Genomic DNA, 10957 nt, shown 5'->3' on the forward strand with positions numbered 1-10957 from the left:
TAAATCATTTAGCATCATCAATAAGCACCAACCAAATATTTTACCTCGCTGTTGAAGCTGCAGTATTATAGAGGAAAAGATGCAAGGCTCGTCATTCTCAGGCTTGCACACGGTTTTTTCCTCCCACATACAGTTCAGTAAGTGATTTGACACAGGTAGGTTTAAACACAAAAACACACACATACACACTAAAGACAAGAAGTCAATTCCAGATTATGATTCTTTAAGGGCGGGAGGTGATATAACTTTAATTTTTATGCAAATCTTCCAACAGTTTATCAAATTTTCAAACATCATTGCCTCAAGTTGGTATCCAACAGTTTTATCAATAATTCCTGCTTGACTTGTGTGTAGGGGGAGAAGTGTTGATGATAGCACCCTAGCTAAAACAAATAACTGAATGTAAATTGCATTTGCACACATATGCATTGAAATAAATTCCAGTAAAAGCCATCTGCCACAATCTATTTCCTATTTTATGCTGTGCAATATTAGCATCTCAAACAGGGATGTAACATTCAGACATACATCTATTTTGAGACAAGGCAGACAAGACATCTTCTCACCAGAATCAAGAAGTTCCACGTTTGGAGTAAAGGGAGGATGAACTTTATCTACGAAGCCTACAATCGACAAATACCTTTTTTTTTGTTCATTTTTGACAACAAAATACAAGCATACGTGTTAAAGGCATCACTTTGTGCTTTGCATGAGATCCCTAAGGGGACTCAGTCATTACTTAATAAATGAAAAACAGTAACAATGAAAGATAAGTTAAAGCTCTCAGACACTAAATATGGTGCAACATCTTGATTTTTTTTTGTACTTGCCACATTTAAGCATTATCTTTTCTATGTAATAACAGAGACAAAAACAATATGAATTTAAAGGCGTCATTACAAAGTATATGAATGGCCAAACAAAGAGGAAAAAAACCCAACACCATTCTTCTCAATAACAGAACAAATAACAGTAAAAAAAAAAAAAGGTTAGAGCTCAAGCAGAAAACAAATGTGTTGACCTTATTCAAGAGTTTCCTGACAGAACATTCCTGCAGAAACCTGCAGACAAAAAAACTGACTTTGCAAAACTGGTTTAAAGACAAATGACAATATCCTACAGTTATTCAAACCAGTCAATCAATACAAACAACCTGATAGTTAACATTTAGAAAACAATCAAATGAAGGTATCAATAAAACAAAGTTTAAGATGAAAAACAAACATTGTATGACACATGAACACTTAAAATGCCGCTTAATAAGAGACGGTGAGGTTTATTCAGAGAACATCTTCTGAACTGAAAAAGGCGATGGATTTCTCACACTGCCATGCATGCCAGAGTGCTAGTTTTTTTTTTTTTTTTTTCAATACATAAATAATTTTCCACATTTCAAAAGTACACTCTAATGCAGTTCTATGTCTTCATACAACCATAGAGTACATTATTAAATAAAGACATCATACTAGCACAGACACAGTAACCTGAATGATTTTTGGCACACCAGATATCCACAATCTAGGCTGGACTGGAGCAGACTTCCGCTCAGTTTGTGACAGACTACTTGATCATGTAAATATCTGGAATATAACCATGGTAAGCAACAGCCTATAACAGCTGAAAAAGGCTTAGTGCAAAAACTAAAATGTTGCAATATAGCATGCAATGGAACCTGCAGTTAGACCCGCATGGATATAAAATATCTCCTCGCCATTACACGTACGACATCAGAGAAACAACGCTCAATAATAAGAATCGCTGCAAACTAATCACACCAACCCCGTAGGGTTCTTAACTAGCTAGTATTCTTTAAATGATACATTTTTTTATATTTTCAGATAGTAGAAAAATAGCTCAACAGCCATATTTAATGTGAAATTAGGAATTTGTGACGGTAAAAACCAAATTTTCACTTTCCGTGAATTATCAGGGAGGAAATACAGATTTCCCTCTCAGTCAAGTAACTCACATGTTCTGGCTGTTCTACAAAGGCCACAGGAACTCTGTAATCCCAAATCAATATAAAGTATGATCCTAAAAACTTCCTTTCCGCAGATACACAACAGAACCATTAGATAAACAGAGGTAAAGCAGTATCAGACTGCAAGCTGAGTGAGTGACTGGTTCTCTCTGGTACTCTGAGGAAGGAAGGCTGTCCCCTGTTAAAGTTCTCCGGGTTTCTGGTTGCAGCCGGTGCACACGCGTACGGGGTGGTCCCAGCCTCGAGAAGGAACCGCACGACGCTCCGGGGAGCAGTCGTCGCACACTCCTTGGCCACAGGCGCGGCAGTGGTGCTTGGACAGCTTGGCAGTGAACTCACGCTGGCAGTTGTGGCAGGAAAGAATTTCCTGATCAGGCACCCAATAGGCAGGACGAGCTGCATCTTTCACCAGGCCTACAGGGGACGTAGCAAGAGTTAGCATAGGTTAGCAAGGGAATAAGGTAACACATACTTACTTAATGCGCTTATGATCATCACTTTGGCACTTAAGACATTGGAGTGCAGACATAATGCTATTATGTCTGTTAGCTTAGCTTAGCATATAAACTAGAGGTTTAAATTACATTTCAAGGGCATTCTGAATATACTTGTTTACATGGCATCCTGCTTTTAAACAGAGGATTTTACATGTGAAGATTCTCCAAACTTACTCTGACCACATGTACAAATCAAAAAAACAATCAAAACATAGCTTTACCCATGCTTCCTTTTCTTACCACTGTTTGAAGTGCACCTTACATTCAATAGTGCCTTTGGTCAGGGTATCCATGGAAACAAGATTTGGAAAGAAGTCAACTAATTTTGTTGTGATTGGAGCAAACCTTGCTTTCAGGTATTTTTGGGTTTGTGATGGATACAGAACGGTTCTCAGCAGGAAGTCAGGTTATCAAAAACAATTAATCTTTGCCCTTTGACAGCACATGTAGGCAAACAGAGGGCTTAAAAGACAACAAAGATAAGAAGATTAATAATTTGTAGTGTGTATTTCAGCGAGTGTCGAAGGATTTCTTTCCAACTTTTTAAAATCTCTTCTCATGCAGAAGTGCTGCAGGACATTCATTTAGGAAGGATGAAAGTAATATGTGAAGTGAAGCTGTCTCCCAAACATTTATATTCTAAACAAATGTGCTGTAGGTTTACAGCAGGAAGTCTCATAAAGTGAAATGAGTAAACAGACTAACTGGTCATTCATCCCACCTTTGCACTAGTGTGAGATCTGGAAGTCTAAGTCTGTGTTAAACATTAGGTAGCAGTGCACATCTAAGTGGAAGGACAGCCACTGACCTGAAGGGCTTATCAATGGCAGTGTGAGCTTCTGTAGCCAGCGCGTGTGTGTGGGAGAATGATTATTCTGTGGACTACATGACAAATCTCAGGACCCCGACTCATCGTTGTGCATTGTCTGATCGAGTTCGCTGGCCTGCATTGTCTACTCGTAAACAAAATCATTGGCATGTCCTTATTTCTAAGGTGACACTTAATCTGCATGCATGTGAAAAGTGCTCGAAGCCACAGTCTCATTTTGGTCATCTGCTGCCAAAGTGTGCCTTGAAATGGAAAAGGAAAGAATGAGACTCTTAATCTCATCTGATGAAATTTCCGTCAGTTAGTGAGCCCTCGATAATATGTCATGTTGAAACAGCCGTGCACACTAAACAGGTTGGGAATCAATTGCCCTAGTTTGAATGTAATTCAATTTTGCCAATTATGCAACCTCGATTACAACGAGGCTATTCAGGTAACCTTTACTCTTTATGAGGGAGCCTCTGCCGGTCGGACTCCTGCATGAGATTTTTCAAATTTCAAACTAGAATGAAGAGCTCTCTAGTTTTCTTTCTGACTGGAAATGATCAGATTTCACCTCTGCCACCAGAGGGCATTGCATCCTTACACTCTTATTGAATGGGTTATTTGTTACTGTTGCATAACAATCCTGTTCAGGCTTGTTTTGGACGACACTCACCAAGTGGGATGTCAATAGCTGTGACCACAACCCCTATAGTGTTAGTCACCGCCTCTCCAACCTTTCTGGCGAGGGTTCCACCTTCTTCCTCCTCGAGCTCGGCCTCAATAAGCTCTGAGAGGAGAGAAATATCTTATCAAAACAACAAGCTTAGAACACGTGATGTGGCTGCATGAAAAACCGATAATGAAGTCAAAACTTGGAATAATATTGTGGAGTATTGTGTACCTGCAAATGAAGCTCTCTGCTCAAAACAAACATCACAAACTCTAACAGGGGCAAGACCCCAGCCTCTCTCAGGGACGGGCGCAGCTTTGGAAGAGCAGACATCGCAGAAACCCTCCCCACAGGCACGGCAGTGATGTTTGGTGTCATTGTCCTGGAAGACTGTGTGACATTTATGGCACACCTTTTACAGGAGAAAAAAAAAACAAAAGCAACAGAAGTTGTTATTGACGAGCTTGAGGAAAGAGGATGCAATCCGAGTCTTTCCAAGGTTTATCTTGTGACCTGCAAACACAGATTGTGTAATAGGCAACAGAACAGCACATATAAACATCCCTGTGGACATGAAAGTGTTGACTTGGCTCTTGATGGCAGAGGGTGGCGGGGGGCTGTGTGTGTCACTCACCAAGATGAGGGAGTTGGGTTTCCAGTATGCTGGGGCGATCTGATCTGTCAGCCAAGAGGTGACGGCCTTCGCTGGCTTGACACTGAGCTCTGACACAGACTGGGCCACAAGGTTTACTCCATCCAGAAGACGCTGAGCTGCGTTGCTGTTGTCCTTTAAAAATCCATCCGACTGCAGAAGACAGACAGAGTTTACTATAAACTGGTTGAATAATTTACCTTAGCTTTAGGACTACTTTTAATATTACATATATATATATATAGATGTGTGATGCACATGAGACATAGAAAAAGTCTGTTTCTTTTACCCCTGGCCATACATGCTGGATCTCAGTGCGGACAACAGTATCCACAGGGTCCTGGTTCCCGTACCAGTACTGACGGCTCCGATAGATCACTCCACAGTTTGGACATTCAATAACATACCTGTTCAAACATAAATGTACCAGTGTGAACTTAGATATGCACACATGCATTTGTATCTGAGGTCTAATTCGAAATATGTAAGTAACTTTTAAAACATTGTAATGTTAAGTGTTAAAATGAGTCTAGTTGTCCATGTCCAAAGTCATACTGTACAGCGGGAACTCACCCAGACCAGGCGTATTTAGCAAGACCCATCCATGGAGAGTCAGAGGAAGCAGAGGTCTTGGGGACAACAATAACTTCTTTTCCTCCTTCATAGCAAGCCTAAAGAGATGCAGAAACACAGTGAGTCTGAAGTCGTTTGGCATGAAACGAGGGACATGAATATGTCGTCGATGTCGAAAGAAAGCCGACTTCTATCGAAGGGGCTGATGCTTACCTTGCAGGTGTAAATACGGTTATCACACTGAACAGAATAACGACAGCGATGCTTCGCCTCATGGCACACTCCTTCCCCTAAGTGGTTCATGCTGTTCTTGCAGCTAGATCTGGGAGTAATATACATACGAGTGAAATATTAAAAAAGGCATTTGGCACAATGTTTAACAATCTGAAAATCAAGAGACTGATTACTGTTTGTAACTACTAATGGGTTTTTTTTTGTTTATTTTAAATACTCACCCACAACTGAGACACAGGCTGGAACAGGTGAAGTATTCATCAGGAAAGAAGCAGCTGTGGGCAACAAGCTCACCTGTGATTTCCCCATAAAAGCGTTCACTCAATGCCTGAAGGGAAAAAAAGGGGAAATCAGCTAACTTCCTACTCTAGCAGTGATACAGCAAAAAAACCACATGTATTTTAAGAAGCTACCAAAATGACATGAGCGTTGTCTTGGGGTTTTTTTTTAACCTAGGAATCAATGCCGGCTGTACGAGTGCAGACCCATACCATTTGACTTTACACAGCCCTACCTGCAGAGCTTTGAAGATGACAACAGGGGTGCGAGGGGAACGGGTGGAGTTGTTATCCAGGAGCTGCTCCAGTTTGTTCTGCAGGCCACGGAAGTCAGTAGGCGGGTTTAAAGTCTGCGTTCCCCAGTACTGCACAGAGCTGAAGGCCTCTGGGAAACGGGAAAGCTTCTTGAAGCGCTCAGACAGCAGACGATCGACGGACTCAGTCGACTTGTCTAAATCAAGACAGAGATGGAAAGGTTACCAAAGACTGCAAAGACAGCAAACTGTAGATATTCGTCTCCTGCTGCACCTGATACAAGAAGTCTTCACACAATAACAAAAAAATAACTAAAGGTCACTTAGAGCATTATCAAGTCATGGTGGAACCAACTTCTTTAAGAGTAAATCTGATGTAAATCCATGAAGTTAGTTTCACACAGGAAGAATAAAAACCAGTCGCTATCATGACAGTTACAATGAATCTTTAAATCCAGTGAATTTCCTCCATCGGTAGAGATGAAGACGTTACTGCAACGTTTGAAATGCAAACAAAAGGACATAGAAACCTGTTAGTGCCTTTTAAGCGTGTGAGTGCAGTTCAAAATATTTGCACATTTTGACTTCACTAAGCGGCATGCACATTTCTTTGGCCTTATAATAGTGTTTTAACAAAAAAGTTGGAATGCAGATTGCTACCTCTGGTGAAGAAGAAAGACAGTAACACTGAAGGTTTTTGCTAAACCTGTTATTATCTGCTACGATAAAGTTGCAGTTTACTTTAAAGGCACCGCTTTGTCTCGTTCAGTGATGCAGGTTTAAATTGAAGCTGATATAATCCCAATAAACTCCTGCAATGCTAACAGTAGCTTATTGAAATGTGTTCGATATGTCACCAAGTAACACGGGAGATTTTTTTTTTTTACCTGATCCAAGAAGCTTAGTGTGGACTGTTTCGTGGAAGATGACGACCGCAGGCCCCAACGTGGAGAGTGGAACGTCCAGGCCGCAGCGAGCTGTTGTGGCCTTCAGTTCCTTAGTGAAATGCTTCAAGTAGGCGTCCGAGGCGTCGCCCAAGAACTTGAAAAGGTCGTCATGAAGACGATCAGCATGAGTACGGTAGATGATGAGGTCGGAGATGGCGAGCACCTTGAGCAAGAGGCGAGTTCTCTGGCCCTGCTTGGAGCTGTTCCCTAGCAGCCCCTCCGTATCGATGACCACTACTTTACGGCTGGGGTCAAACGCCGCCCACACACCCACCGTACACGATTCCTGTGTGGGCGAGGTCTTGAACACCTCTCTGCCCATAAAGAAGGTGTGGTTTAAGGTGTGGGATTTTCCCTCCCCTGTGTTGCCAAAGATGGACACCACCTTCAGAAGCTGGTCAGGGTCACAGCTCAGGCGCTTTATAAATGAACTTTCATCCTTTATCTAGAAAAAAAAACAGTCACGGTGTTAATGTCTGTTTTTAAACGACAAAATGTGCAATTTGAGTGCCACGTTTGCACTTCTCACCTGCATTTCCTCATTCTCATCGACCAGGAGAAAACTGGAAACCTTCTCCAGAAGTTTGACTTTCTGAGATTTGGTCTCATCTACTATTTGGACAGCAGGCGGGACAGATGTTTGAACAAAGCTGACCTCGGCAGGTTTAGGTGGAGGAGGGTAAGATGTCAGCTGGTGTTTCTTCTTGTTTCCTCCAGAGTGGGTGCGTTTTTGACAGTCTTGGCACAAATTAACTTTGCAGTTCTGGCAGCGGACCACAGATCTACGGCGTTTACTATTGTCTCCATTTCCTCCTCTGCAGTTGTCACAGTACGGGACATGACCAGGTCCTATCTGAACCCGCTCGTGGTTCTTCAGATTGTCCTGATTGTGGAGCTCGAGCTCGCAGCGGACACACTGAAGGCTCTTGCAGTCATCACACTCAAATGCAGCCTCCTCAGAGCCGCCACAGGCATAACTCTCTTGGCATATCAGACTAGTATTAACTCCCTTTTCTGAAGACGAGCCATGGCCACTCATCGTTTCTTACGAGGAAAACTATGATGCAGAGCAGCTCTTATTGCAACACTTGTCGATAGCAGCAATTTCCTAACATAGATAATGACAAATGTCCTGAATAATACTGAAAAAACAGAAGTGACAGTGATGAATGTGCTTAAAAAAGCTGCATGGTACCTCCGATGTTGGGCTAAATACTGTGCAGTTAAAATATTATTTAATGTATTAAAATGAACACGGTAATATTATGTAATGTAGTGCAACGAACAGTGAGGCAATGAAGCCGAAACAGCCGACTTCGGTATCTTTTTACTTGGATGAGTTAGCTTTTCGCTGCAACACAACATAAAAATATGTATCTTAAATTAACGATTATGTAAAATATATATATATATATAGTAGAATAATTTGAAGGTATCTCGTACCAACCGAGACAATGAATTCTCCCTGAAGAGATGTCTAAATGTTGCTGCTAACGACAGGCTAGCTAGCAGACTGAGCCTCAGTAACAGCTCGGTGGTAAACAAAGCAGATCTTCGTGACTCGCAGCGAGCTGCTGCTTTCCACCGACAGGTTCAACTTTTTCAAAGAAAATCTTTCATGTACGAGCCGGAGAATCCTTACGCTTGATATCTGTCCTTACAAGCAGCTAGCCTCAAACCTGTCAACTGAGCTGTAAAAACATATCAACAAAAACAAAACAAAAAACAACTAACAGCCCGTCGACGTCTACAGCTCCGCGGACTCTTTTTCACGGGAGAGAAATCTGCGCGAGTCCGTTTTCAAAAAAGTCTTTAAAAAGTGTTACTGTGCTTGAATCCTTCCGAGCAGTGTCATTGTTTTGTTCTTCAGCCCCCCTCCCTGCCAGATCTCTCTTGCTACGTTATTTTGTTGCCAGGTCAGATCAGCTGATCGGATTATTTTCAGTCACAGGGTCAATGGAGGGGAAGGTGCAGTTGCATGATGGGAAACGTAGTTTTTTTTTAGACAGAAAGACGCGCAGGCTTGCGATGACGCCTTCAAACTGAGGTCAACGCAACAACAACGAAAATACGTTTTTTTCCTGTCAAAGTCATTAACGTTTCAAACAATTATTAGGCTACTTTAAAATGGATTTCCACCGGCTGCAGAACTGGGTGCTTTAGTTGAATGCATTTAAAATAAAGTGTTTACAATACATGCAGGTTTGAAAATCTCATCTAAACCATCTGTAGATGTTGCTGCACCAAAGGATACTGAAATACCAGAAAAAAAATAGTATATCAATGTACCTAAATGCTAGACTCTATTTTATGATCCTTCTATAGGCTATATAAAATAATCAATAACGAGATATTAAGTTGATTTAGCAAGTTGCTCCAAAAGACAATAAATCATGTTTAAATTGTTTTTTTTTTGTTTTTTTTATTGGAATAAGTCTATTCACTGTGATTTAAAATACACCCCTTAAAACTCCATGTGGGCGGATTTTTAAAAAGTAATTGTTAAAAACAAGCCTCCATAGAAGCCTTCAAACAAAGGGCAGATTTAAATGGCTTTTGTCTTGTTAATCAGCACTTCAAAGAATCAGCAGGAGACCATTTGTCCCACATGGCAATTTGTGTTTCCCTCCATTTTTCCACTGACAGTACTTTCTTTCCTCTGTGAAGTCTACACCAGAAAGAAATATAGTCAAATGTAGGATTCAGACAAAACACAACATGCAATATGATTTTACAATGCAATGCATTCTTTTAAAGCAATAACACACATTCACAGAAACATACAAACACATATAAAGCATTAAACCAAGAAAGAGCAAGGTAAATACAAGAGCAGAATTATATCAAAAATACCATTAGGATTTATGTCAACGCAATGGTTTCATGGTCCTAAAACTTTTGGTTTGGTGCAGAAATGTTTTGATACAAATGCAGAATTTCACACCAAAAACTGTCAACCAAGCTTCATTAAGTCCACTGTTTGATTCCACTTCAGATTAAATAGAAGATTTTCCTCCAGCCAAAATCACAAAATGTCTTGAAGCGCTTTAGTGGGCTGAGCTTTTTAGCTTTTGCTCCACCAGCCTGTTTGTGTTTGATTGCTGCACATATAGCAGAATCAAAAACATCTTTCAGGTTGTTCTGTGTCAGAGCTGAACACTCTACATAGTCCTGAGCTCGGATCCTGTGCGCCAGCTTCATGGCCCTCCTGATGTTCACAGGTTCGGTGTTCAAAAGCTGGTCCAGGTGAATGAGGATTTCAACATTGTGGCAAAGGTCTGACTGAGTCCCTACCAGAATGATGGGAGAGGTCTGGTTTCCAGTCCGGATCTGTGGGATCCATTTGGAGGTGATGTTGTCAAAGGAGACAGGGTTGACCAGGCTGAAGCAGAGGATGAAGACGTCCACATGGGCATAGCACAAAGAGCGAAGGTGTCCAAACTTCTCCTGTCAGATCAAATGTAATGAGATGTGGCCCTAAAACTACAATGTGAAGGATGAAAAAAAGTGGCGTTGCAAACCAACCTGTCCTGCAGTGTCAATAAGTTTGATACGAGTTGGGATTCCATTCACATGCACCAAACCTGGAAGTCAAGAGGCAACTATCAGTTATATTGCAGAGAAAAGAAGCCAACAGAACAACTTTAACTCACCAGAGAAAACATCAAACGCTGTCTGTCTGTACTCGCTGTTGTATCCATTAAAGATGTAACTGATGATCATGCTGGTCTTCCCCACAGCTCCATCACCAACCAGCATGCAGCTCACCTCCTCCCTCAGTTTGCATGCTTTGTCAGATTTCTGACAGGCCATCTTTTTTGCGTGTATAAATTATTACAACTTCATTACCCCTGCAGCTTTACAAAAAAAATCCTTGCGGTAATGAAGGCAGCATTAGCCTACTGTAAAAGACGTCTTCATGTCCCCCAGGAGGACACTGATTTAAAAGAACAAAGGCGCCCAATCAGAGGGTGATGCTCCCTCATGTCTGTTTCCGTTAGTCACTCCCACCTCACGACCCTTGGCTTGGCCACTTTAGGCGATCAGCTGATTTGAC

The 10957-nt window shown here is 41.4% G+C and overlaps 2 protein-coding genes across 2 annotated transcripts; both read right to left on the reverse strand.

Moving 5' to 3' along the window:
• Nucleotides 1-219: 219 nt before the first annotated feature.
• LOC306840436 (zinc finger FYVE domain-containing protein 1-like) lies at nt 220-8845 on the reverse strand. Its single transcript, XM_079369719.1, has 11 exons — nt 7430-8845; nt 6841-7345; nt 5936-6150; nt 5643-5749; nt 5401-5509; nt 5188-5285; nt 4904-5021; nt 4597-4767; nt 4194-4374; nt 3966-4079; nt 220-2395 (listed from the first exon to the last, which is right to left on the reverse strand). Exons 1-11 carry the CDS (start codon nt 7937-7939, stop codon nt 2163-2165), a joined length of 2361 nt encoding a protein of 786 aa, XP_079225845.1. The 5' UTR covers nt 7940-8845; the 3' UTR covers nt 220-2162.
• Nucleotides 8846-9624: 779 nt separating this feature from the next.
• Nucleotides 9625-10957, reverse strand: LOC306840064 (rho-related GTP-binding protein RhoV-like). The gene is made up of 3 exons (XM_079369098.1): nt 10554-10957; nt 10426-10484; nt 9625-10347 (listed from the first exon to the last, which is right to left on the reverse strand). The coding sequence occupies exons 1-3, from the start codon at nt 10711-10713 to the stop codon at nt 9892-9894; spliced, it is 675 nt and encodes a 224-aa protein (XP_079225224.1). The 5' UTR covers nt 10714-10957; the 3' UTR covers nt 9625-9891.

Source organism: Symphodus melops, assembly GCF_947650265.1.
Source record: "Symphodus melops genome assembly, chromosome: 19".
Classification (NCBI taxonomy): domain Eukaryota; kingdom Metazoa; phylum Chordata; class Actinopteri; order Labriformes; family Labridae; genus Symphodus; species Symphodus melops.

Excerpts from the sequence above, each read along its gene's own strand:
- LOC306840064 (XM_079369098.1), bottom strand. The coding sequence starts at position 10,713 with ATGGCCTGTCAGAAATCTGACAAAGCATGCAAACTGAGGGAGGAGGTG. Across the intron at positions 10,485-10,553 it reads AGCGTTTGATGTTTTCTCTG|GTTTGGTGCATGTGAATGGA; the intron begins GTGAGTTAAAGT and ends CTTGACTTCCAG. Across the intron at positions 10,348-10,425 it reads TTATTGACACTGCAGGACAG|GAGAAGTTTGGACACCTTCG; the intron begins GTTGGTTTGCAA and ends TTGATCTGACAG.
- LOC306840436 (XM_079369719.1), bottom strand. The coding sequence starts at position 7,939 with ATGAGTGGCCATGGCTCGTCTTCAGAAAAGGGAGTTAATACTAGTCTG. Across the intron at positions 5,510-5,642 it reads AGCCTGTGTCTCAGTTGTGG|ATCTAGCTGCAAGAACAGCA; the intron begins GTGAGTATTTAA and ends TATTACTCCCAG. Across the intron at positions 5,286-5,400 it reads ACCGTATTTACACCTGCAAG|GCTTGCTATGAAGGAGGAAA; the intron begins GTAAGCATCAGC and ends GCATCTCTTTAG.